General features: G+C 49.5%; 1 protein-coding gene across 1 annotated transcript in view; it reads right to left on the minus strand.

Annotated features, from left to right (window-relative positions):
- adam19b (ADAM metallopeptidase domain 19b) overlaps window positions 1-26,781 on the minus strand; it is a 248,593-nt gene that overhangs the window by 55,863 nt on the left and 165,949 nt on the right. Inside the window, exon 22 of the mRNA XM_060836711.1 lies at window positions 26,393-26,505. Within this exon, the coding sequence (XP_060692694.1) occupies window positions 26,393-26,505 (113 nt within the window). The remainder of the gene's footprint in view (window positions 1-26,392; window positions 26,506-26,781) is intronic.

Below are 26,781 nucleotides of genomic sequence, written 5' to 3' on the forward strand. Positions count from 1 at the left end.
GTCCTAGATGAGGTACAGTGCTGAGGTATGTCCTAGCTGAGGTACAGTGCTGAGGTATGTCCTAGCTGAAGTACAGTGCTGAGGTACGTCCTAGCTGAGGTACAGTGCTGAGGTATGTCCTAGCTGAGGTACTGTGCTGAGGTACTTTCCAGCTGAGGTAGAGTGCTGAGGTACGTCCTAGCTGAGGTATAGTGCTGTGGTACGTCCTAGATGAGGTACAGTGCTGAGGTATGTCCTAGCTGAAGTACAGTGCTGAGGTATGTCCTAGCTGAAGTACAATGCTGAGGTAATTCATAGATGAGGTACAGTGCTGAGGTACATCCTTGCTGAGTTACAGTGCTGAGGTATGTCCTAGCTGAGGTACAGTGCTGAGGTATGTTCTAGCTGAGGTACGTCCTAGATGAGGTACAGTGCTGAGGTATGTCCTAGCTGAGGTACAGTGCTGAGGTACATCCTAACTGAAGTACAGTGCTGAGGTACGTCCTAGCTGAAGTACAGTGCTGAGGTATGTCCTAGCTGAAGTACAGTACTGAGGTACGTCCTAGCTGAGGTACAGTGCTGAGGTATGTCCTAGCTGAAGTACAGTGCTGAGGTATGTCCTAGCTGAGGTACAGTGCTGAGGTACGTCGTAGCTGAGGTAGAGTGCTGAGGTACGTCCTAGCTGAGGTACAGTGCTGAGGTATGTCCTGGCTGAGGTACAGTGCTAAGGTACGTCCTAGCTGAGGTACAGTGCTGAGGTATGTCCTAGCTGAAGTACAGTACAGTGCTGAGGTATGTCCTAGCTGAGGTAGAGTGCTGGGGTATGTCCTAGCTGAGGTACAGTGCTGAGGTATGTCCTAGCTGAAGAACAGTGCTGAGGTATGTCCTAGCTGAGGTACAGCGCAGAGCTACGTCCTAGCTGAGGTACAGTGCTGAGGTATGTTCTAGCTGAAGTACAGTGCAGAGGCATGTCTTAGCTGAGGTACAGTGTTGAGGTACGTCCTAGCTGAGGTACAGTGCTGAGGTATGTCCTAGCTGAGGTACAATGCTGAGGTATGTCCTAGCTGAGGTACAGTGCTGAGGCATGTCCTAGCTGAAGTACAATGCTGAGGAATGTCCTAGCTGAGGTACAGTGCTGAGGTATGCCCTAGCTGAAGTACAGTGCTGAGGTATGTCCTAGCTGAGGTACGTCCAAATGAGGTACAGTGCTGAGGTATGTCCTAGCTGAGGTACAGTGCTGAGGTATGTCCTAGCTGCGTACAGTGCTGAGGTACATCCTAGCTGAGGTACAGTGCTGAGGTACGTCCTAGCTGAGGTATAGTGCTGAGGTACGTCCTAGCTGAGGTACAGTGCTGAGGTATGTCCTAGCTGAAGTACAGTACTGAGGTACATCCTAGCTGAGGTACAGTGCTGAGTTACATCCTAGCTGAGGTACAGTGCTGAGGTACGTCCTAGCTGAGGTACAGTGCTGAAGTACGTCCTAGCTGAGGTATGTCCTAGCTGAGGTACAGTGCTGAAGTACGTCCTAGCTGAAGTACAGTGCTGAGGTACATTCTAGTTGAGGTACAGTACTGAGGTACGTCCCAGCTGAAGTACAGTGCTGAGGTACGTCCTAGCTGAGGTACAGTGCTGAGGTATGTCCTAGCTGAAGTACAGTGCTGATGTATGTCCTAGGTGTGGTTCGTCCTAGATGAGGTACAGTGCTGAGGTATGTCCTAGCTGAGGTACAGTGCTGAGGTATGTCCTAGCTGAAGTACAGTACAGTGCTGAGGTATGTCCTAGCTGAGGTAGAGTGCTGGGGTATGTCCTAGCTGAGGTACAGTGCTGAGGTATGTCCTAGCTGCGTACAGTGCTGAGGTGCATCCTAGCTGAGGTACAGTGCTGAGGTACGTCCTAGTTGAAGTACAGTACTGAGGTACATCCTAGCTGAGGTACAGTGCTGAGTTACATCCTAGCTGAGGTACAGTGCTGAGGTACGTCCTAGCTGAGGTACAGTGCTGAGGTATGTCCTAGCTGAAGTACAGTGCTGAGGTATGTCCTAGGTGTGGTTCGTCCTAGATGAGGTACAGTGCTGAGGTATGTCCTAGCTGAGGTACAGTGCTGAGGTATGTCCTAGCTGAAGTACAGTGCTGAGGTACGTCCTAGCTGAGGTACAGTGCTGAGGTATGTCCTAGCTGAGGTACTGTGCTGAGGTACTTTCCAGCTGAGGTAGAGTGCTGAGGTATTTCCTAGCTGAGGTATAGTGCTGAGGTACGTCCTAGATGAGGTACAGTGCTGAGGTATGTCCGAGCTGAAGTACAGTGCTGAGGTACATGCTGGCTGAGTTACAGTGCTGAAGTACGTCCTAGCTGAGGTAGAGTGCTGAGGTATGTCCTAGCTGAGTTACAGTGCTGAAGTACGTCCTAGCTGAGGTAGAGTGCTGAGGTACGTCCTAGCTGAGGTACAATGCTGAGGTACGTCCTAGCTGAGGTACAGTGCTAAGGTACGTCCTAGCTGAGGTACAGTGCTGAGGTATGTCCTAGCTGAAGTACAGTACAGTGCTGAGGTATGTCCTAGCTGAGGTAGAGTGCTGGGGTATGTCCTAGCTGAGGTACAGTGCTGAGGTATGTCCTAGCTGAAGTACAGTGCTGAGGTATGTCCTAGCTGCGTACAGTGCTGAGGTACATCCTAGCTGAGGTACAGTGCTGAGGTACGTCCTAGCTGAGGTATAGTGCTGAGGTATGTCCTAGCTGAGGTACAGTGCTGAGGTATGTCCTAGCTGAAGTACAGTACTGAGGTACATCCTAGCTGAGGTACAGTGCTGAGTTACATCCTAGCTGAGGTACAGTGCTGAGGTACGTCCTTGCTGAGGTACAGTGCTGAGGTATGTCCTAGCTGAGGTACAGTGCTGAAGTACGTCCTAGCTGAGGTATGTCCTAGCTGAGGTACAGTGCAGAGCTACGTCCTAACTGAGGTACAGTGCTGAGGTATGTTCTAGCTGAAGTACCCTGCTGAGGTATGTCTTAGCTGAGGTACAGTGCTGAGGTACGTCCTAGCTGAGGTACAGTGCTGAGGTATGTCCTAGCTGAAGTACAATGCTGAGGTATGTCCTAGCTGAGGTACAGTGCTGAGGTATGTCCTAGCTGAGGTACAGTGCAGAGCTACGTCCTAGCTGAGGTACAGTGCTGAGGTATGTCCTAGCTGAAGTACAATGCTGAGGTATGTCCTAGCTGAGGTACAGTGCTGAGGTATGTCCTAGCTGAAGTACAGTGCTGAGGTATGTCCTAGCTGAGGTACGTCCAAATGAGGTACAGTGCTGAGGTATGTCCTAGCTGAGGTACAGTGCTGAGGTATGTCCTAGCTGAAGCACAATGCTGAGGTATGTCCTAGCTGAGGTACAGTGCTGAGGTATGTCCTAGCTGAGGTACGTCCAAATGAGGTTCAGTGCTGAGGTATGTCCTAGCTGAGGTACAGTGCTGAGGTATGTCCTAGCTGAAGTACAATGCTGAGGTAATTCATAGATGAGGTACAGTGCTGAGGTACATCCTTGCTGAGTTACAGTGCTGAGGTACGTCCTAGATGAGGTACAGTGCTGAGGTATGTCCTAGCTGAGGTACAGTGCTGAGGTACATCCTAACTGAAGTACAGTGCTGAGGTACGTCCTAGCTGAAGTACAGTGCTGAGGTATGTCCTAGCTGAAGTACAGTACTGAGGTACGTCCTAGCTGAGGTACAGTGCTGAGGTATGTCCTAGCTGAAGTACAGTGCTGAGGTATGTCCTAGCTGAGGTACAGTGCTGAGGTACGTCCTAGCTGAGGTAGAGTGCTGAGGTACGTCCTAGCTGAGGTACAGTGCTGAGGTATGTCCTAGCTGAGGTACAGTGCTAAGGTACGTCCTAGCTGAGGTACAGTGCTGAGGTATGTCCTAGCTGAAGTACAGTACAGTGCTGAGGTATGTCCTAGCTGAGGTAGAGTGCTGGGGTATGTCCTAGCTGAGGTACAGTGCTGAGGTATGTCCTAGCTGAAGAACAGTGCTGAGGTATGTCCTAGCTGAGGTATAGCGCAGAGCTACGTCCTAGCTGAGGTACAGTGCTGAGGTATGTTCTAGCTGAAGTACAGTGCAGAGGCATGTCTTAGCTGAGGTACAGTGTTGAGGTACGTCCTAGCTGAGGTACAGTGCTGAGGTATGTCCTAGCTGAGGTACAATGCTGAGGTATGTCCTAGCTGAGGTACAGTGCTGAGGCATGTCCTAGCTGAAGTACAATGCTGAGGAATGTCCTAGCTGAGGTACAGTGCTGAGGTATGCCCTAGCTGAAGTACAGTGCTGAGGTATGTCCTAGCTGAGGTACGTCGAAATGAGGTACAGTGCTGAGGTATGTCCTAGCTGAGGTACAGTGCTGAGGTATGTCCTAGCTGCGTACAGTGCTGAGGTACATCCCAGCTGAGGTACAGTGCTGAGGTACGTCCTAGCTGAGGTATAGTGCTGAGGTACGTCCTAGCTGAGGTACAGTGCTGAGGTATGTCCTAGCTGAAGTACAGTACTGAGGTACATCCTAGCTGAGGTACAGTGCTGAGTTACATCCTAGCTGAGGTACAGTGCTGAGGTACGTCCTAGCTGAGGTACAGTGCTGAAGTACGTCCTAGCTGAGGTATGTCCTAGCTGAGGTACAGTGCTGAAGTACGTCCTAGCTGAAGTACAGTGCTGAGGTACATTCTAGTTGAGGTACAGTACTGAGGTACGTCCCAGCTGAAGTACAGTGCTGAGGTACGTCCTAGCTGAGGTAGAGTGCTGAGGTATGTCCTAGCTGAAGTACAGTGCTGAGGTACGTCCTAGCTGAGGTACAGTGCTGGGGTACTTCCTAGCTGAGGTACAGTGCTGAGGTACGTCCTAGCTGAGGTACAGTGCTGAGGTAGGTCATAGCTGAAGTACAGTGCTGACGTACGTCCTAGCTGAGGTACAGTGCTGAGGTGTGTCCTGGCTGAGGTATAGTGCTGAGGTACGTCCTAGCTGAAGTACAGTACTGAGGTACATCCTAGCTGAGGTACAGTACTGAGGTACGTCCTAGCTGGGGTACAGTGCTGAGGTATGTCCTAGCTGAGGTACAGTGCTGAGGTACGTCCTAGCTGAAGTACAGTGCTGAGGTACATCCTAGCTGACGTACAGTGCTGAGGTAGGTCATAGCTGAAGTACAGTGCTGACGTACGTCCTAGCTGAGGTACAGTGCTGAGGTGTGTCCTGGCTGAGGTATAGTGCTGAGGTATGTCCGAGCTGAGTTACAGTGCTGAAGTATGTCCTAGCTGAGGTACAGTGCTGAGGTACGTCCTAGCTGAAGTACAGTACTGAGGTACATCCTAGCTGAGGTACAGTACTGAGGTACGTCCTAGCTGGGGTACAGTGCTGAGGTATGTCCTAGCTGAGGTACAGTGCTGAGGTACGTCCTAGCTGAAGTACAGTGCTGAGGTACGTCCAAGCTGAGGTACAGTGCTGAGGTACATCCTAGCTGAAGTACAGTGCTGAGGTACGGCTAGCTGAAGTACAGTGCTGAGGTATGTCCTAGCTGAGGTACTGTGCTGAGGCACTTCCCAGCTGAGGTAGAGTGCTGAGGTACGTCCTAGCTGAGGTATAGTGCTGAGGTACGTCCTAGATGAGGTACAGTGCTGAGGCATGTCCTAGCTGAAGTACAGTGCTGAGGTATGTCCTAGTTGAGGTTCGTCCTAGATGAGGTACAGTGCTGAGGTATGTCCTAGCTGAAGTACAATGCTGAGGTATGTCCTAGGTGAGGTTCGTCCTAGATGAGGTACAGTGCTGAGGTATGTCCTAGCTGAGGTACAGTGCTGAGGTATGTCCTAGCTGAAGTACAGTGCTGAGGTACATGCTGGTTGAGTTACAGTGCTGAAGTACGTCCTAGCTGAGGTAGAGTGCTGAGGTATGTCCTAGCTGAGTTACAGTGCTGAAGTACGTCCTAGCTGAGGTAGAGTGCTGAGGTACGTCCTAGCTGAGGTACAATGTTGAGGTATGTCCTAGCTGAGGTACAGTGCTAAGGTATGTCCTAGCTGAGGTACAGTGCTGAGGTATGTCCTAGCTGAAGTACAGTACAGTGCTGAGGTATGTCCTAGCTGAGGTAGAGTGCTGGGGTATGTCCTAGCTGAGGTACAGTGCTGAGGTATGTCCTAGCTGCGTACAGTGCTGAGGTACATCCTAGCTGAGGTACAGTGCTGAGGTACGTCCTAGCTGAGGTATAGTGCTGAGGTACGTCCTAGCTGAGGTACAGTGCTGAGGTATGTCCTAGTTGAAGTACAGTACTGAGGTACATCCTAGCTGAGGTACAGTGCTGAGTTACATCCTAGCTGAGGTACAGTGCTGAGGTACGTCCTAGCTGAGGTACAGTGCTGAGGTATGTCCTAGCTGAAGTACAGTGCTGAGGTATGTCCTAGGTGTGGTTCGTCCTAGATGAGGTACAGTGCTGAGGTATGTCCTAGCTGAGGTACAGTGCTGAGGTATGTCCTAGCTGAAGTACAGTGCTGAGGTACGTCCTAGCTGAGGTACAGTGCTGAGGTATGTCCTAGCTGAGGTACTGTGCTGAGGTACTTTCCAGCTGAGGTAGAGTGCTGAGGTATGTCCTAGCTGAGGTATAGTGCTGAGGTACGTCCTAGATGAGGTACAGTGCTGAGGTATGTCCTAGCTGAAGTACAGTGCTGAGGTATGTCCTAGCTGAGGTACTGTGCTGAGGTACTTCCCAGCTGAGGTAGAGTGCTGAGGTACGTCCTAGCTGAGGTATAGTGCTGAGGTACGTCCTAGATGAGGTACAGTGCTGAGGTATGTCCTAGCTGAAGTACAGTGCTGAGGTATGTCCTAGTTGAGGTTCGTCCTAGATGAGGTACAGTGCTGAGGTATGTCCTAGCTGAAGTACAATGCTGAGGTATGTCCTAGGTGGGGTTCGTCCTAGATGAGGTACAGTGCTGAGGTATGTCCTAGCTGAGGTACAGTGCTGAGGTATGTCCTAGCTGAAGTACAGTGCTGAGGTACATGCTGGTTGAGTTACAGTGCTGAAGTACGTCCTAGCTGAGGTAGAGTGCTGAGGTATGTCCTAGCTGAGTTACAGTGCTGAAGTACGTCCTAGCTGAGGTAGAGTGCTGAGGTACGTCCTAGCTGAGGTACAATGCTGAGGTATGTCCTAGCTGAAGTACAGTAAAGTGCTGAGGTATGTCCTAGCTGAGGTAGAGTGCTGGGGTATGTCCTAGCTGAGGTACAGTGCTGAGGTATGTCCTAGCTGCGTACAGTGCTGAGGTACATCCTAGCTGAGGTACAGTGCTGAGGTACGTCCTAGTTGAAGTACAGTACTGAGGTACATCCTAGCTGAGGTACAGTGCTGAGTTACATCCTAGCTGAGGTACAGTGCTGAGGTACGTCCTAGCTGAGGTACAGTGCTGAGGTATGTCCTAGCTGAAGTACAGTGCTGAGGTATGTCCTAGGTGTGGTTCGTCCTAGATGAGGTACAGTGCTGAGGTATGTCCTAGCTGAGGTACAGTGCTGAGGTATGTCCTAGCTGAAGTACAGTGCTGAGGTACGTCCTAGCTGAGGTACGGTGCTGAGGTATGTCCTAGCTGAGGTACTGTGCTGAGGTACTTTCCAGCTGAGGTAGAGTGCTGAGGTACGTCCTAGCTGAGGTATAGTGCTGTGGTACGTCCTAGATGAGGTACAGTGCTGAGGTATGTCCTAGCTGAAGTACAGTGCTGAGGTATGTCCTAGCTGAAGTACAATGCTGAGGTAATTCATAGATGAGGTACAGTGCTGAGGTACATCCTTGCTGAGTTACAGTGCTGAGGTATGTCCTAGCTGAGGTACAGTGCTGAGGTATGTTCTAGCTGAGGTACGTCCTAGATGAGGTACAGTGCTGAGGTATGTCCTAGCTGAGGTACAGTGCTGAGGTACATCCTAACTGAAGTACAGTGCTGAGGTACGTCCTAGCTGAAGTACAGTGCTGAGGTATGTCCTAGCTGAAGTACAGTTCTGAGGTACGTCCTAGCTGAGGTACAGTGCTGAGGTATGTCCTAGCTGAAGTACAGTGCTGAGGTATGTCCTAGCTGAGGTACAGTGCTGAGGTACGTCCTAGCTGAGGTAGAGTGCTGAGGTACGTCCTAGCTGAGGTACAGTGCTGAGGTATGTCCTAGCTGAGGTACAGTGCTAAGGTACGTCCTAGCTGAGGTACAGTGCTGAGGTATGTCCTAGCTGAAGTACAGTACAGTGCTGAGGTATGTCCTAGCTGAGGTAGAGTGCTGGGGTATGTCCTAGCTGAGGTACAGTGCTGAGGTATGTCCTAGCTGAAGAACAGTGCTGAGGTATGTCCTAGCTGAGGTACAGCGCAGAGCTACGTCCTAGCTGAGGTACAGTGCTGAGGTATGTTCTAGCTGAAGTACAGTGCAGTGGCATGTCTTAGCTGAGGTACAGTGTTGAGGTACGTCCTAGCTGAGGTACAGTGCTGAGGTATGTCCTAGCTGAGGTACAATGCTGAGGTATGTCCTAGCTGAGGTACAGTGCTGAGGCATGTCCTAGCTGAAGTACAATGCTGAGGAATGTCCTAGCTGAGGTACAGTGCTGAGGTATGCCCTAGCTGAAGTACAGTGCTGAGGTATGTCCTAGCTGAGGTACGTCCAAATGAGGTACAGTGCTGAGGTATGTCCTAGCTGAGGTAAAGTGCTGAGGTATGTCCTAGCTGCGTACAGTGCTGAGGTACATCCTAGCTGAGGTACAGTGCTGAGGTACGTCCTAGCTGAGGTATAGTGCTGAGGTACGTCCTAGCTGAGGTACAGTGCTGAGGTATGTCCTAGCTGAAGTACAGTACTGAGGTACATCCTAGCTGAGGTACAGTGCTGAGTTACATCCTAGCTGAGGTACAGTGCTGAGGTACGTCCTAGCTGAGGTACAGTGCTGAAGTACGTCCTAGCTGAGGTATGTCCTAGCTGAGGTACAGTGCTGAAGTACGTCCTAGCTGAAGTACAGTGCTGAGGTACATTCTAGTTGAGGTACAGTACTGAGGTACGTCCCAGCTGAAGTACAGTGCTGAGGTACGTCCTAGCTGAGGTAGAGTGCTGAGGTATGTCCTAGCTGAAGTACAGTGCTGAGGTACGTCCTAGCTGAGGTACAGTGCTGGGGTACTTCCTAGCTGAGGTACAGTGCTGAGGTACGTCCTAGCTGAGGTACAGTGCTGAGGTAGGTCATAGCTGAAGTACAGTGCTGACGTACGTCCTAGCTGAGGTACAGTGCTGAGGTGTGTCCTGGCTGAGGTATAGTGCTGAGGTACGTCCTAGTTGAAGTACAGTACTGAGGTACATCCTAGCTGAGGTACAGTACTGAGGTACGTCCTAGCTGGGGTACAGTGCTGAGGTATGTCCTAGCTGAGGTACAGTGCTGAGGTACGTCCTAGCTGAAGTACAGTGCTGAGGTACATCCTAGCTGAGGTACAGTGCTGAGGTAGGTCATAGCTGAAGTACAGTGCTGACGTACGTCCTAGCTGAGGTACAGTGCTGAGGTGTGTCCTGGCTGAGGTATAGTGCTGAGGTATGTCCGAGCTGAGTTACAGTGCTGAGGTATGTCCTAGCTGAGGTACAGTGCTGAGGTACGTCCTAGCTGAAGTACAGTACTGAGGTACATCCTAGCTGAGGTACAGTACTGAGGTACGTCCTAGCTGGGGTACAGTGCTGAGGTATGTCCTAGCTGAGGTACAGTGCTGAGGTACGTCCTAGCTGAAGTACAGTGCTGAGGTACGTCCAAGCTGAGGTACAGTGCTGAGGTACATCCTAGCTGAAGTACAGTGCTGAGGTATGTCCTAGCTGAGGTACTGTGCTGAGGTACTTCCCAGCTGAGGTAGAGTGCTGAGGTACGTCCTAGCTGAGGTATAGTGCTGAGGTACGTCCTAGATGAGGTACAGTGCTGAGGTATGTCCTAGCTGAAGTACAGTGCTGAGGTATGTCCTAGTTGAGGTTCGTCCTAGATGAGGTACAGTGCTGAGGTATGTCCTAGCTGAAGTACAGTGCTGAGGTATGTCCTAGGTGAGGTTCGTCCTAGATGAGGTACAGTGCTGAGGTATGTCCTAGCTGAGGTACAGTGCTGAGGTATGTCCCAGCTGAAGTACAGTGCTGAGGTACATGCTGGTTGAGTTACAGTGCTGAAGTACGTCCTAGCTGAGGTAGAGTGCTGAGGTATGTCCTAGCTGAGTTACAGTGCTGAAGTACGTCCTAGCTGAGGTAGAGTGCTGAGGTACGTCCTAGCTGAGGTACAATGTTGAGGTATGTCCTAGCTGAGGTACAGTGCTAAGGTATGTCCTAGCTGAGGTACAGTGCTGAGGTATGTCCTAGCTGAAGTACAGTACAGTGCTGAGGTATGTCCTAGCTGAGGTAGAGTGCTGGGGTATGTCCTAGCTGAGGTACAGTGCTGAGGTATGTCCTAGCTGAACTACAGTGCTGAGGTACATCCTAGCTGAGGTACAGTGCTGAGGTACGTCCTAGCTGAGGTATAGTGCTGAGGTACGTCCTATCTGAGGTACAGTGCTGAGGTATGTCCTAGTTGAAGTACAGTACTGAGGTACATCCTAGCTGAGGTACAGTGCTGAGTTACATCCTAGCTGAGGTACAGTGCTGAGGTACGTCCTAGCTGAGGTACAGTGCTGAGGTATGTCCTAGCTGAAGTACAGTGCTGAGGTAGTCCTAGGTGTGGTTCGTCCTAGATGAGGTACAGTGCTGAGGTATGTCCTAGCTGAGGTACAGTGCTGAGGTATGTCCTAGCTGAAGTACAGTGCTGAGGTACGTCCTAGCTGAGGTACAGTGCTGAGGTATGTCCTAGCTGAGGTACTGTGCTGAGGTACTTTCCAGCTGAGGTAGAGTGCTGAGGTATGTCCTAGCTGAGGTATAGTGCTGAGGTACGTCCTAGATGAGGTACAGTGCTGAGGTATGTCCTAGCTGAAGTACAGTGCTGAGGTATGTCCTAGCTGAAGTACTGTGCTGAGGTACTTCCCAGCTGAGGTAGAGTGCTGAGGTACGTCCTAGCTGAGGTATAGTGCTGAGGTACGTCCTAGATGAGGTACAGTGCTGAGGTATGTCCTAGCTGAAGTACAGTGCTGAGGTATGTCCTAGTTGAGGTTCGTCCTAGATGAGGTACAGTGCTGAGGTATGTCCTAGCTGAAGTACAATGCTGAGGTATGTCCTAGGTGAGGTTCGTCCTAGATGAGGTACAGTGCTGAGGTATGTCCTAGCTGAGGTACAGTGCTGAGGTATGTCCTAGCTGAAGTACAGTGCTGAGGAACATGCTGGTTGAGTTACAGTGCTGAAGTACGTCCTAGCTGAGGTAGAGTGCTGAGGTATGTCCTAGCTGAGTTACAGTGCTGAAGTACGTCCTAGCTGAGGTAGAGTGCTGAGGTACGTCCTAGCTGAGGTACAATGCTGAGGTATGTCCTAGCTGAGGTACAGTGCTGAGGTATGTCCTAGCTGAAGTACAGTACAGTGCTGAGGTATGTCCTAGCTGAGGTAGAGTGCTGGGGTATGTCCTAGCTGAGGTACAGTGCTGAGCTATGTCCTAGCTGCGTACAGTGCTGAGGTACATCCTAGCTGAGGTACAGTGCTGAGGTACGTCCTAGTTGAAGTACAGTACTGAGGTACATCCTAGCTGAGGTACAGTGCTGAGTTACATCCTAGCTGAGGTACAGTGCTGAGGTACGTCCTAGCTGAGGTACAGTGCTGAGGTATGTCCTAGCTGAAGTACAGTGCTGAGGTATGTCCTAGGTGTGGTTCGTCCTAGATGAGGTACAGTGCTGAGGTATGTCCTAGCTGAGGTACAGTGCTGAGGTATGTCCTAGCTGAAGTACAGTGCTGAGGTACGTCCTAGCTGAGGTACAGTGCTGAGGTATGTCCGAGCTGAGGTACTGTGCTGAGGTACTTTCCAGCTGAGGTAGAGTGCTGAGGTACGTCCTAGCTGAGGTATAGTGCTGTGGTACGTCCTAGATGAGGTACAGTGCTGAGGTATGTCCTAGCTGAAGTACAGTGCTGAGGTATGTCCTAGCTGAGGTTCGTCCTAGATGAGGTACAGTGCTGAGGTATGTCCTAGCTGAAGTACAATGCTGAGGTATGTCCTAGGTGAGGTTCGTCCTAGATGAGGTACAGTGCTGAGGTATGTCCTAGCTGAGGTACAGTGCTGAGGTATGTCCTAGCTGAAGTACAGTGCTGAGGTACATGCTGGCTGAGGTACAGTGCTGAGGTACGTCCTAGCTGAGGTAGAGTGCTGAGGTATGTCCTAGCTGAGTTACAGTGCTGAAGTACGTCCTAGCTGAGGTAGAGTGCTGAGGTACGTCCAAGCTGAGGTACAATGCTGAGGTATGTCATAGCTGAGGTACAGTGCTAAGGTACATCCTAGCTGAGGTACAGTGCTGAGGTATGTCCTAGCTGAAGTACAGTACAGTGCTGAGGTATGTCCTAGCTGAAGTACAGTGCTGAGGTATGTCCTAGCTGAGGTACAGTGCTGAGCTACGTCTTAGCTGAGGTACAGTGCTGAGGTATGTTCTAGCTGAAGTACAGTGCTGAGGTATGTCTTAGCTGAGGTACAGTGTTGAGGAACGTCCTAGCTGAGGTACAGTGCTGAGGTATGTCCTAGCTGAGGTACAGTGCTGAGGTATGTCCTAGCTGAAGTACAGTGCTGAGGTATGTCCTAGCTGAGGTAAGTCCAAATGAGGTATAGTGCTGAGGTATGTCCTAGCTGAGGTACAGTGCTGAGGTATGTCCTTGCGGCGTACAGTGCTGAGGTACATCCTAGCTGAGGTACAGTGCTGAGGTACGTCCTAGCTGAGGTATAGTGCTGAGGTACGTCCTAGCTGAGGTACAGTGCTGAGGTATGTCCTAGCTGAAGTACAGTACTGAGGTACATCCTAGCTGAGGTACAGTGCTGAATTACATCCTAGCTGAGGTACAGTGCTGAGGTGCGTCCTAGCTGAGGTACAGTGCTGAGGTATGTCCTAGCTGAGGTACAGTGCTGAGGTATGTCCTCGCTGAGGTACAGTGCTGAAGTACGTCCTAGCTGAGGTATGTCATAGCTGAGGTACAGTGCTGAGGTACGTCCTAGCTGAAGTATAGTGCTGCGGTACATTCTAGTTGAGGTACAGTACTGAGGTACGTCCCAGCTGAAGTACAGTGCTGAGGTACGTCCTAGCTGAGGTACAGTGCTGAGGTAGGTCATAGCTGAAGTACAGTGCTGAGGTACGTCCTAGCTGAGGTACAGTGCTGAGGTGTGTCCTGGCTGAGGTATAGTGCTGAGGTATGTCCTAGCTGAGGTACTGTGCTGAGGTACTTTCCAGCTGAGGTAGAGTGCTGAGGTATGTCCTAGCTGAGGTATAGTGCTGAGGTACGTCCTAGATGAGGTACAGTGCTGAGGTATGTCCTAGCTGAAGTACAGTGCTGAGGTATGTCCTAGCTGAGGTACTGTGCTGAGGTACTTCCCAGCTGAGGTAGAGTGCTGAGGTACGTCCTAGCTGAGGTATAGTGCTGAGGTACGTCCTAGATGAGGTACAGTGCTGAGGTATGTCCTAGCTGAAGTACAGTGCTGAGGTATGTCCTAGCTGAGGTTCGTCCTAGATGAGGTACAGTGCTGAGGTATGTCCTAGCTGAAGTACAATGCTGAGGTATGTCCTAGGTGAGGTTCGTCGTAGATGAGGTACAGTGCTGAGGTATGTCCTAGCTGAGGTACAGTGCTGAGGTATGTCCTAGCTGAAGAACAGTGCTGAGGTATGTCCTATCTGAGGTACAGCGCAGAGCTACGTCCTAGCTGAGGTACAGTGCTGAGGTATGTTCTAGCTGAAGTACAGTGCAGAGCCATGTCTTAGCTGAGGTACAGTGTTGAGGTACGTCCTAGCTGAGGTACAGTGCTGAGGTATGTCCTAGCTGAGGTACAGTGCTGAGGTATGTCCTAGCTGAAGTACAATGCTGAGGAATGTCCTAGCTGAGGTACAGTGCTGAGCTATGTCCTACCTGAAGTACAGTGCTGAGGTATGTCCTAGCTGAGGTGCGTCCAAATGAGGTACAGTGCTGAGGTATGTCCTAGCTGAGGTACAGTGCTGAGGTATGTCCTAGCTGCGTACAGTGCTGAGGTACATCCTAGCTGAGGTACAGTGCTGAGGTACGTCCTAGCTGAGGTATAGTGCTGAGGTACGTCCTAGCTGAGGTACACTGCTGAGGTATGTCCTAGCTGAAGTACAGTACTGAGGTACATCCTAGCTGAGGTACAGTGCTGAGTTACATCCTAGCTGAGGTACAGTGCTGAGGTACGTCGTAGCTGAGGTACAGTGCTGAGGTATGTCCTAGCTGAGGTACAGTGCTGAAGTACGTCCTAGCTGAGGTATGTCCTAGCTGAGGTACAGTGCTGAAGTACGTCCTAGCTGAAGTACAGTGCTGAGGTACATTCTAGTTGAGGTACAGTACTGAGGTACGTCCCAGCTGAAGTACAGTGCTGAGGTACGTCCTAGCTGAGGTAGAGTGCTGAGGTATGTCCTAGCTGAAGTACAGTGCTGAGGTACGTCCTAGCTGAGGTACAGTGCTGGGGTACTTCCTAGCTGAGGTACAGTGCTGAGGTACGTCCTAGCTGAAGTACAGTACTGAGGTACATCCTAGCTGAGGTACAGTACTGAGGTACGTCCTAGCTGGGGTACAGTGCTGAGGTATGTCCTAGCTGAGGTACAGTGCTGAGGTACGTCCTAGCTGAAGTACAGTGCTGAGGTACATCCTAGCTGAGGTACAGTGCTGAGGTAGGTCATAGCTGAAGTACAGTGCTGACGTACGTCCTAGCTGAGGTACAGTGCTGAGGTGTGTCCTGGCTGAGGTATAGTGCTGAGGTATGTCCGAGCTGAGGTACAGTGCTGAGGTATGTCCTAGCTGAGGTACAGTGCTGAGGTACGTCCTAGCTGAAGTACAGTACTGAGGTACATCCTAGCTGAGGTACAGTACTGAGGTACGTCCTAGCTGGGGTACAGTGCTGAGGTATGTCCTAGCTGAGGTACAGTGCTGAGGTACGTCCTAGCTGAAGTACAGTGCTGAGGTACGTCCAAGCTGAGGTACAGTGCTGAGGTACATCCTAGCTGAAGTACAGTGCTGAGGTACGTCCTAGCTGAAGTACAGTGCTGAGGTATGTCCTAGCTGAGGTACTGTGCTGAGGTACTTCCCAGCTGAGGTAGAGTGCTGAGGTACGTCCTAGCTGAGGTATAGTGCTGAGGTACGTCCTAGATGAGGTACAGTGCTGAGGTATGTCCTAGCTGAAGTACAGTGCTGAGGTGTGTCCTAGTTGAGGTTCGTCCTAGATGAGGTACAGTGCTGAGGTATGTCCTAGCTGAAGTACAATGCTGAGGTATGTCCTAGGTGAGGTTCGTCCTAGATGAGGTACAGTGCTGAGGTATGTCCTAGCTGAGGTACAGTGCTGAGGTATGTCCTAGCTGAAGTACAGTGCTGAGGTACATGCTGGTTGAGTTACAGTGCTGAAGTACGTCCTAGCTGAGGTAGAGTGCTGAGGTATGTCCTAGCTGAGTTACAGTGCTGAAGTACGTCCTAGCTGAGGTACAGTGCTGAGGTACGTCCTAGCTGAGGTACAATGCTGAGGTATGTCCTAGCTGAGGTACAGTGCTAAGGTATGTGCTAGCTGAGGTACAGTGCTGAGGTATGTCCTAGCTGAAGTACAGTACAGTGCTGAGGTATGTCCTAGCTGAGGTAGAGTGCTGGGGTATGTCCTAGCTGAGGTACAGTGCTGAGGTATGTCCTAGCTGCGTACAGTGCTGAGGTACATCCTAGCTGAGGTACAGTGCTGAGGTACGTCCTAGCTGAGGTATAGTGCTGAGGTACGTCCTAGCTGAGGTACAGTGCTGAGGTATGTCCTAGTTGAAGTACAGTACTGAGGTACATCCTAGCTGAGGTACAGTGCTGAGTTACATCCTAGCTGAGGTACAGTGCTGAGGTACGTCCTAGCTGAGGTACAGTGCTGAGGTATGTCCTAGCTGATGTACAGTGCTGAGGTATGTCCTAGGTGTGGTTCGTCCTAGATGAGGTACAGTGCTGAGGTATGTCCTAGCTGAGGTACAGTGCTGAGGTATGTCCTAGCTGAAGTACAGTGCTGAGGTACGTCCTAGCTGAGGTACAGTGCTGAGGTATGTCCTAGCTGAGGTACTGTGCTGAGGTACTTTCCAGCTGAGGTAGAGTGCTGAGGTATGTCCTAGCTGAGGTATAGTGCTGAGGTACGTCCTAGATGAGGTACAGTGCTGAGGTATGTCCTAGCTGAAGTACAGTGCTGAGGTATGTCCTAGCTGAGGTACTGTGCTGAGGTACTTCCCAGCTGAGGTAAAGTGCTGAGGAACGTCCTAGCTGAGGTATAGTGCTGAGGTACGTCCTAGATGAGGTACAGTGCTGAGGTATGTCCTAGCTGAAGTACAATGCTGAGGTATGTCCTAGCTGAAGTACAGTGCTGAGGTACATGCTGGTTGAGTTACAGTGCTGAAGTACGTCCTAGCTGAGGTAGAGTGCTGAGGTATGTCCTAGCTGAGTTACAGTGCTGAAGTACGTCCTAGCTGAGGTAGAGTGCTGAGGTACGTCCTAGCTGAGGTACAATGCTGAGGTATGTCCTAGCTGAGGTACAGTGCTAAGGTTCGTCCTAGCTGAGGTACAGTGCTGAGGTATGTCCTAGCTGAAGTACAGTACAGTGCTGAGGTATGTCCTAGCTGAGGTAGAGTGCTGGGGTATGTCCCAGCTGAGGTACAGTGCTGAGGTATGTCCTAGCTGCGTACAGTGCTGAGGTACATCCTAGCTGAGGTACAGTGCTGAGGTACGTCCTAGTTGAAGTACAGTACTGAGGTACATCCTAGCTGAGGTACAGTGCTGAGTTACATCCTAGCTGAGGTACAGTGCTGAGGTATGTCCTAGCTGAAGTACAGTGCTGAGGTATGTCCTAGGTGTGGTTCGTCCTAGATGAGGTACAGTGCTGAGGTATGTCCTAGCTGAGGTACAGTGCTGAGGTATGTCCTAGCTGAAGTACAGTGCTGAGGTACGTCCTAGCTGAGGTACAGTGCTGAGGTATGTCCTAGCTGAGGTACTGTGCTGAGGTACTTTCCAGCTGAGGTAGAGTGCTGAGGTACGTCCTAGCTGAGGTACAGTGCTGTGGTACGTCCTAGATGAGGTACAGTGCTGAGGTATGTCCTAGCTGAAGTACAGTGCTGAGGTATGTCCTAGCTGAGGTTCGTCCTAGATGAGGTACAGTGCTGAGGTATGTCCTAGCTGAAGTACAATGCTGAGGTATGTCCTAGGTGAGGTTCGTCCTAGATGAGGTACAGTGCTGAGGTATGTCCTAGCTGAGGTACAGTGCTGAGGTATGTCCTAGCTGAAGTACAGTGCTGAGGTACATGCTGGCTGAGGTACAGTGCTGAGGTACGTCCTAGCTGAGGTAGAGTGCTGAGGTATGTCCTAGCTGAGTTACAGTGCTGAAGTACGTCCTAGCTGAGGTAGAGTGCTGAGGTACGTCCAAGCTGAGGTACAATGCTAAGGTATGTCATAGCTGAGGTACAGTGCTAAGGTACATCCTAGCTGAGGTACAGTGCTGAGGTATGTCCTAGCTGAAGTACAGTACAGTGCTGAGGTATGTTCTAGCTGAAGTACAGTGCTGAGGTATGTCTTAGCTGAGGTACAGTGTTGAGGAACGTCCTAGCTGAGGTACAGTGCTGAGGTATGTCCTAGCTGAAGTACAATGCTGAGGTATGTCCTAGCTGAGGTACAGTGCTGAGGTATGTCCTAGCTGAAGTACAGTGCTGAGGTATGTCCTAGCTGAGGTAAGTCCAAATGAGGTATAGTGCTGAGGTATGTCCTAGCTGAGGTACAGTGCTGAGGTATGTCCTTGCGGCGTACAGTGCTGAGGTACATCCTAGCTAAGGTACAGTGCTGAGGTACGTCCTAGCTGAGGTATAGTGCTGAGGTACGTCCTAGCTGAGGTACAGTGCTGAGGTATGTCCTAGCTGAAGTACAGTACTGAGGTACATCCTAGCTGAGGTACAGTGCTGAGTTACATCCTAGCTGAGGTACAGTGCTGAGGTGCGTCCTAGCTGAGGTACAGTGCTGAGGTATGTCCTAGCTGAGGTACAGTGCTGAGGTATGTCCTCGCTGAGGTACAGTGCTGAAGTACGTCCTAGCTGAGGTATGTCATAGCTGAGGTACAGTGCTGAGGTACGTCCTAGCTGAAGTACAGTGCTGCGGTACATTCTAATTGAGGTACAGTACTGAGGTACGTCCCAGCTGAAGTACAGTGCTGAGGTACGTCCTAGCTGAGGTACAGTGCTGAGGTAGGTCATAGCTGAAGTACAGTGCTGAGGTACGTCCTAGCTGAGGTACAGTGCTGAGGTGTGTCCTGGCTGAGGTATAGTGCTGTGGTATGTCCTAGCTGAGGTACAGTGTTGAGGTATGTCCTAGCTGAGGTATGTCCTAGCTGAGGTACAGTGCTGAGGTACATCCTAGCTGAAGTACAGTACTGAGGTACATCCTAGCTGAGGTACAGTACTGAGGTATGTCCTAGCTGAGGTACTGTGCTGAGGTACTTCCTAGCTGAGGTAGAGTTCTGAGGTACGTCCTAGCTGAGGTATAGTGCTGAGGTACGTCCTAGCTGAGGTACAGTGCTGAGGTATGTCCTAGCTGAAGTACAGTGCTGAGGTATGTCCTAGCTGAAGTACAATGCTGAGGTACATCCTGGCTGAGTTACAGTGCTGAGGTATGTCCTAGCTGAAGTACAGTGCTGAGGTACGTCCTAGCTGAGGTACAGTGCTGAGGTATGTCCTAGCTGAAGTACAGTGCTGAGGTATGTCCTAGGTGTGGTTCGTCCTAGATGAGGTACAGTGCTGAGGTATGTCCTAGCTGAGGTACAGTGCTGAGGTATGTCCTAGCTGAAGTACAGTGCTGAGGTACATCCTAGCTGAGGTACAGTGCTGAGGTATGTCCTAGCTGAAGTACAGTGCTGAGGTATGTCCTAGCTGAGGTACAGTGCTGAAGTACGTCCTAGCGGAGGTAGAGTGCTGAGGTACGTCCTAGCTGAGGTACAGTGCTGAGGTATGTCCTAGCTGAAGTACAGTGCTGAGGTATGTCCTAGCTGAGGTACAGTGCTGAGGTACGTCCTAGCTGAGGTACAGTGTTGAGGTACGTCCTAGCTGAAGTACAGTGCTGAGGTACATCCTAGCTGAGGTACAGTGTTGAGGTACGTCCTAGCTGAGATACAGTGCTGAGGTATGTCCTAGCTGAGGTAGAGTGCTGCGGTATGTCCTAGCTGAGGTACAGTGCTGAGGTATGTCCTAGCTGAGGTAGAGTGCTGAGGTATGTCCTAGATGAGGTACAGTGCTGAGGTACATCCTAGCTGAGGTACAGTGCTGAGGTATGTCCTAGCTGAGGTACAGTGCTGAGGTATGTCCTAGCTGAAGTACAATGCTGAGGTATGTCCTAGATGAGGTACAGTGCTGAGGTACATCCTAACTGAGTTACAGTGCTGAGGTATGTCCGAGCCGAGTTACAGTGCTGAGGTATGTCCTAGCTGAGGTACGTCCTGGATGAGTTACAGTGCTGAGGTATATCCTAGCTGAAGTACAGTGCTGAGGTACATCCTAGCTGAGGTACAGTGCTAAGGTACATCCTAACTGAAGTACAGTGCTGAGGTACGTCCTAGCTGAAGTACAGTACTGAGGTATGTCCTAGCTGAAGTACAGTACTGAGGTATGTCCTAGCTGAAGTACAGTCCTGAGATACGTCCTAGCTGAGGTACAGTGCTGTGGTATGTCCTAGCTGAAGTACAGTGCTGAGGTATGTCCTTGCTGAGGTACAGTGCTGAGGTATGTCCTAGCTGAAGTACAGTACAGTGCTGAGGTATGTCCTAGCTGAGGTAGAGTGCTGGGGTATGTCCTAGCTGAGGTACAGTGCTGAGGTATGTCCTAGCTGAAGTACAGTGCTGAGGTATGTCCTAGCTGAGGTACAGTGCTGAGCTACGTCCAGCTGAGGTACAGTGCTGAGGTATGTTCTAGCTGAAGTACAGTGCTGAGGTATGTCTTAGCTGAGGTACAGTGTTGAGGTACGTCCTAGCTGAGGTACAGTGCTGAGGTATGTCCTAGCTGAAGTACAATGCTGAGGTATGTCCTAGCTGAGGTACAGTGCTGAGGTATGTCCTAGCTGAAGTACAATGCTGAGGTATGTCCTAGCTGAGGTACAGTGCTGAGGTATGTCCTAGCTGAAGTACAGTGCTGAGGTATGTCCTAGCTGAGGTACGTCCAAGTGAGGTACAGTGCTGAGGTATGTCCTAGCTGAGGTACAGTGCTGAGGTATGTCCTAGCTGCGTACAGTGCTGAGGTACATCCTAGCTGAGGTACAGTGCTGAGGTACGTCCTAGCTGAGGTATAGTGCTGAGGTATGATCTAGCTGAGGTACAGTGCTGAGGTACGTCCTAGCTGATGTACAGTACTGAGGTACATCCTAGCTGAGGTACAGTGCTGAGTTACATCCTAGCTGAGGTATGTCCTAGCTGAGGTATAGTGCTGAGGTACATCCTAGCTGAGGTACAGTGCTGAGGTACGTCCTAGCTGAGGTATAGTGCTGAGGTATGTCCTAGCTGAGGTACAGTGCTGAGGTATGTCCTCGCTGAGGTACAGTGCTGAAGTACGTCCTAGCTGAGGTATGTCCTAGCTGAGGTACAGTACTGAGGTACGTCCTAGCTGAAGTACAGTGCTGAGGTACATTCTAGTTGAGGTACAGTACTGAGGTACGTCCTAGCTGAAGTACAGTGCTGAGGTACGTCCTAGCTGAGGTAGAGTGCTGAGGTATGTCCTAGCTGAAGTACAGTGCTGAGGTACGTCCTAGCTGAGGTACAGTGCTGAGGTCTGTCCTAGCTGAAGTACAGTGCTGAGGTATGTCCTAGTTGAGGTAGAGTGCTGCGGTATGTCCTAGCTGAGGTACAGTGCTGAGGTATGTCCTAGCTGAGGTAGAGTGCTGAGGTATGTCCTAGATGAGGTACAGTGCTGAGGTATGTCCTAGCTGAGGTACAGTGCTGAGGTATGTCCTAGCTGAAGTACAATGCTGAGGTACGTCCTAGATGAGGTACAGTGCTGAGGTACATCCTAGCTGAGTTACAGTGCTGAGGTATGTCCTAGCCGAGTTACAGTGCTGAATTCTCTATTCCTGAGATGCTGCCTAACCTGCTGTGCTTTGACCAGCAACACATTTGCAGCTGTGATCTCCAGCATCTGCAGACCTCATTTTTTACTTGAGGTATGTCCTAGCTGAGGTACGTCCTAGATGAGTTACAGTGCTGAGGTATGTCCTAGCTGAAGTACAGTGCTGAGGTACATCCTAGCTGAGGTACAGTGCTAAGGTACATCCTAACTGAAGTACAGTGCTGAGGTACGTCCTAGCTGAAGTACAGTACTGAGGTACATCCTAGCTGAGGTACAGTGCTAAGGTACATCCTAGCTGAAGTACAGTACTGAGGTATGTTCTAGCTGAAGTACAGTACTGAGGTGCGTCCTAGCTGAGGTACAGTGCTGTGGTATTTCCTAGCTGAAGTACAGTGCTGAGGTATGTCCTAGCTGAGGTACAGTGCTGAAGCATTCCTAGCTGAGGTAGAGTGCTGAGGTACGTCCTAGCTGAGGTACAGTGCTGAGGTATGTCCTAGCTGAGGTACAGTGCTGAGCTACGTCCTAGCTGAGGTACAGTGCTGAGGTATGTTCTAGCTGAAGTACAGTGCTGAGGTATGTCTTAGCTGAGGTACAGTGCTGAGGTATGTCCTAGCTGAAGTACAATGCTGAGGTATGTCCTAGCTGAGGTACAGTGCTGAGGTATGTCCTAGCTGAAGTACAATGCTGAGGTATGTCCTAGATGAGGTACAGTGCTGAGGTATGTCCTAGCTGAAGTACAGTGCTGAGGTATGTCCTAGCTGAGGTACGTCCAAATGAGGTACAGTGCTGAGGTATGTCCTAGCTGAGGTACAGTGCTGAGGTATGTCCTAGCCGAGTTACAGTGCTGAGGTATGTCCTAGCTGAGGTACGTCCTAGATGAGTTACAGTGCTGAGGTATGTCCTAGCTGAAGTACAGTGCTGAGGTACATCCTAGCTGAGGTACAGTGCTAAGGTACATCCTAACTGAAGTACAGTGCTGAGGTACGTCCTAGCTGAAGTACAGTACTGAGGTATGTCCTAGCTGAGGTACAGTGCTGAGCTACGTCCTAGCTGAGGTACAGTGCTGAGGTATGTTCTAGCTGATGTACAGTGCTGAGGTGTGTCTTAGCTGAGGTACAGTGTTGAGGTACGTCCTAGCTGAGGTACAGTGCTGAGGTATGTCCTAGCTGTAGTACAATGCTGAGGTATGTCCTAGCTGAGGTACAGTGCTGAGGTATGTCCTAGCTGAAGTACAATGCTGAGGTATGTCCTAGATGAGGTACAGTGCTGAGGTATGTCCTAGCTGAAGTACAGTGCTGAGGTATGTCCTAGCTGAGGTACGTCCAAATGAGGTACAGTGCTGAGGTATGTCCTAGCTGAGGTACAGTGCTGAGGTATGTCCTAGCTGAGGTACAGTGCTGAGGTACATCCTAGCTGAGGTACAGTGCTGAGGTATGTCCTAGCTGAGGTATAGTGCTGAGGTACGTCCTAGCTGAGGTACAGTGCTGAGGTATGATCTAGCTGAGGTACAGTGCTGAGGTACGTCCTAGCTGATGTACAGTACTGAGTTACATCCTAGCTGAGGTATGTCCTAGCTGAGGTATAGTGCTGAGGTACATCCTAGCTGAGGTACAGTGCTGAGGTACGTCCTAGCTGAGGTATAGTGCTGAGTTACATCCTAGCTGAGGTTTGTCCTAGCTGAGGTATAGTGCTGAGGTACATCCTAGCTGAGGTACAGTGCTGAGGTACGTCCTAGCTGAGGTATAGTGCTGAGGTATGTCCTAGCTGAGGTACAGTGCTGAGGTATGTCCTCGCTGAGGTACAGTGCTGAAGTACGTCCTAGCTGAGGTATGTCCTAGCTGAGGTACAGTGCTGAGGTACGTCCTAGCTGAAGTACAGTGCTGAGGTACATTCTAGTTGAGGTACAGTACTGAGGTACGTCCTAGCTGAAGTACCGTGCTGAGGTACGTCCTAGCTGAGGTAGAATGCTGAGGTATGTCCTAGCTGAAGTACAGTGCTGAGGTACGTCCTAGCTGAGGTACAGTGCTGAGGTACATCCTAGCTGAAGTACAGTGCTGAGGTATGTCCTAGCTGAGGTACAGTGCTGAGGTACGTCCTAGCTGAGGTACAGTGCTGAGGTACGTCATAGCTGAAGTACAGTGCTGAGGTACGTCCTAGCTGAGGTACAGTGCTGAGGTGTGTCTTAGCTGAGGTATAGTGCTGAAATGGTTTGCAGAGTAAATGTGTACAATTATTTGCTCGTCTTTATTGGAACACTGTAACAAAAAAGATGGATTTGCAGGCTACCCTCCAAACCCACTCCAAACCGAATTTCTCCACTCTTGCTTTCGCCTCATTGGTTTTTACCCTCATTAATATTACTTTCTTTATTCCCTGTTTTTTTTCAACTCCCCACTCTGCTAAATTATCTTTCTCTGCTTCTCCTCCTCTTCACCATCTCTCACACATTCTCTCTTCATTTCTTCCTCTCTCATTCACAAAGACATGCACGTATACAATCACAGAGTAAAAGAGAGAACCAGAATAACAAGGGGCAATTTTTGTCAGCACTGAATCAGCTGCCCAGGGTCATAGAGACATACATCATGGAAACAGATCTTTCTGTTCAACCTGTCCATTCCGTCCAGATATCCTCAACAAGGCTAGCCCCATTTGCCAGCACTTGGCCCATATCCCTCTAAACCTCTGCTATTCATATATCCATCCAAATGCCTTTATATGTTGTAATTGTACCAGCCTTCACCACTTCCTCTGGCAGCTCATTCCATATATGCACCACTCTGTGTGTTAAAAAGTTGCCCCTTTTAAAATGTCCCCCTTCTCATTCTAAACCTATGTCCTCTAGTTAAGACTCCCCCACCCCAGGGAAAAAAATCTGATGTGTTTATTCTATCCATGCCCCTCATGATTTTATAAATCTCTATTAGGTCATCCCTCAGTTTCTGACACTCCAGGGAAAAAAGCCACAACCTGTTCAGCCTCTCCCTGTAGCTCAAACCCTCCAACCCTGACAACATTCTTGTAAATCTTTTCTGAACCCTTTCAAATTTCACAAACATCCTTCCTATAGCAGATCAGAATTGCACACAATATTCCAAAAGTGACCTAACCAATGTTGTGTACAGCTGCAACATGACCTCCCAACTCCTGTAGTCAATACTCTGACCAATAAAGTCAAGCATAACAAATGCCTTCTTCACTACTTATCTACCTGCGACTCTACTTTCAAGGAACTATGAAGCTGCACTCCAAGGTCTCTTTGTTCAGCAACACTCCCCAGGAACTACCCTTAAGTGCATAATTCCTGCTCTGATTTGCCTTTCCAAAATGCAGTATCTCATATTTATCTAATTTAAACTCCATTTGCCACTCCTTGGCCCAGCTGATCAAGATCCCGTTGTACTCTGAAATAACTTTCTTCACTGTCCACAACACCGTTGGTGTCATCTAAAAACTTACTATGACACAGAAAACGTAACCATTGACATGGGAAGTCATTAACTCTTCCAAAGAAGATGTTGTGGATGTTTTTATGGCACATATTAATCTGAAATGCCATTGTGCTGCCAGAGTATGACCCTTCAAATGAAATATTAAATTCAAATCCTGTCTTCTCATTTAGACAGCTATCAAAATGCATGGAGTATATTTGGAAATTATATAGGGAGCTGTCATGATGGTCTTAGACAACATTCTCCCTGTGACTAGTTCCAATAATAACAGTTCATTCGTCCTTCCTGCTCTTTTTTGCTGGCATTTGCTGCACCAGAATAAGTGTCGATATGATAATATGTCAGAAGTAATTCATTATGTAAAGAGATGTGTTGATGGTGTGAATGTTTTTTATTCAACCTTAAAATCTAGATTGATTCATCATGAGAGGCAATTTTGTTCGTGCTAAGAAGATATCCTCAGTTGCAGCACTTATAGCTGAATTCACAATAGAGTTGTATCTCATTCAGAATTGCATGGTAAAACACTATGGACTATACCTTCCTATGGATGAACTGGAGAACAGAAGCGCCGGGATTGTCAAGATGGGAGCAGCCAACAGATCTTCCAGCCATCAAGCAGCTGGTGGTTTCCAGCAGGACTTTCCACTGGAGTTGGGATTTGAGATTAGGATCTTCAGGGATGGTGGAACATTCACAGAAAAGTAAGAGCTGATTTTGGGGGAGGGGGTATCTTGCGGGATGGGTGTTGTGAGGAGAGGGGGCCGGGGGGAGGTTCGGAAGGGCAGGGGTTACCACCCCAATTCTATGTTGAGCTTCTTGATTAGAGCAGGTTGAGAAATCACACCCAACCCACAACTGGCAACCTGCCCACTCAACAACTGGTTAACTGGTTGGGTAGGCCAGCTATATTCCCTATTCCCCTGGAGCTGGAATAATTACAGTCCAGACTGGAAGAGGATTTGAAGTCGTCATTCATTAATCATGCAAATGCCTTAATTAATTAATTAAGGCATTTAGCACACTTGCCTTCATTGCTCAGGTCTTTGAGTAGAGTACTTGTAGCGTTATGTTGAGGTTGTGCAGGACATTGGTGAGGCCTATAGGAAGGATATTGTTAAACTGGAGAGGCTTCAGAAGAAACTTACCAGGATGTTGCTGGGAGTGGAGGGTTTGACTTATAGGGAAGGGCTGGATAGACTGGGACTTTTCTCACTGGAATTAGGAGGTTGAGATGTGATCTTACACAGGTTTATAAAACCGCGAGGAGCATTCATAAAGTTAATGGCAGATGTCTTTTCCCTATGATGGGGTTTCAAGAGACATATTTTTAAGGTGAGAGGAGAAAGATTATAAAAAGACATGAGGGGCCATTATTTTTCTTCGTGTGGTTCGTCTATGGAATGAACTTCCTGAGGGAAGTGGTGGATGTGGGTACAGTTACAACATTTAAAAGACATTTAGGGAAGTACATGAATAAGAAATGTTTGGAAGGATATGGACCAAGCGCAGGCAAGTGAGACTAGTTTAGTTTGGTATTATGGTTGGCATGGACTAGTTGGACCAAAGGGTCTGTTTCCATGCTGTATGACTCTATAATTGGCAGGAGGGCAGAAACATCGAATTTGGGCTACCTGCCCAGAACTTAAATCAGGCGGTGGGAGGGAAAGTGACAGGACTCTGCTCCACCACCATGTCTCCTTATTAAATTCCCTTCCTGACCCTGGGCCCTCCAACTCTGACTTTGTTTCATATAAAGTAAGAAGTTATTTGGCCTTACTTACTTGTATGGTTTGGGTTCAAAATGAGCCATGTTGTCCTGTAGTTTCTCTTGAACAGTTCTATTATTGATCTGGAGGTTAGGGCTACTGTTTAACACTGCCACTCTCTGCAAAACCTTTCACCAAAGGAAAAAAAAACACTTTTTTGTTACTTTGAACATCTGGTCCCTGATAATGCACACAGTACTTTTAGTTTTAAAGCTGGATCAGCTGAGAAGAGAGTAAAAAAACGTAACAATGACAAACAAATAAGGAGGGATAATCATCAGCAACTTTAGCATGAACGATCTTTTAATCAAACCAATGTCTGAACACATGTTTAGTTGGAAGGAAGATTTTCATAGAGTCCCTACAAGTACAGATAGAAGTCATTCGGCCCATCGAGTCTGCAC

This window comes from Hemiscyllium ocellatum, chromosome 16, assembly GCF_020745735.1.
Source record: "Hemiscyllium ocellatum isolate sHemOce1 chromosome 16, sHemOce1.pat.X.cur, whole genome shotgun sequence".
NCBI lineage: Eukaryota > Metazoa > Chordata > Chondrichthyes > Orectolobiformes > Hemiscylliidae > Hemiscyllium > Hemiscyllium ocellatum.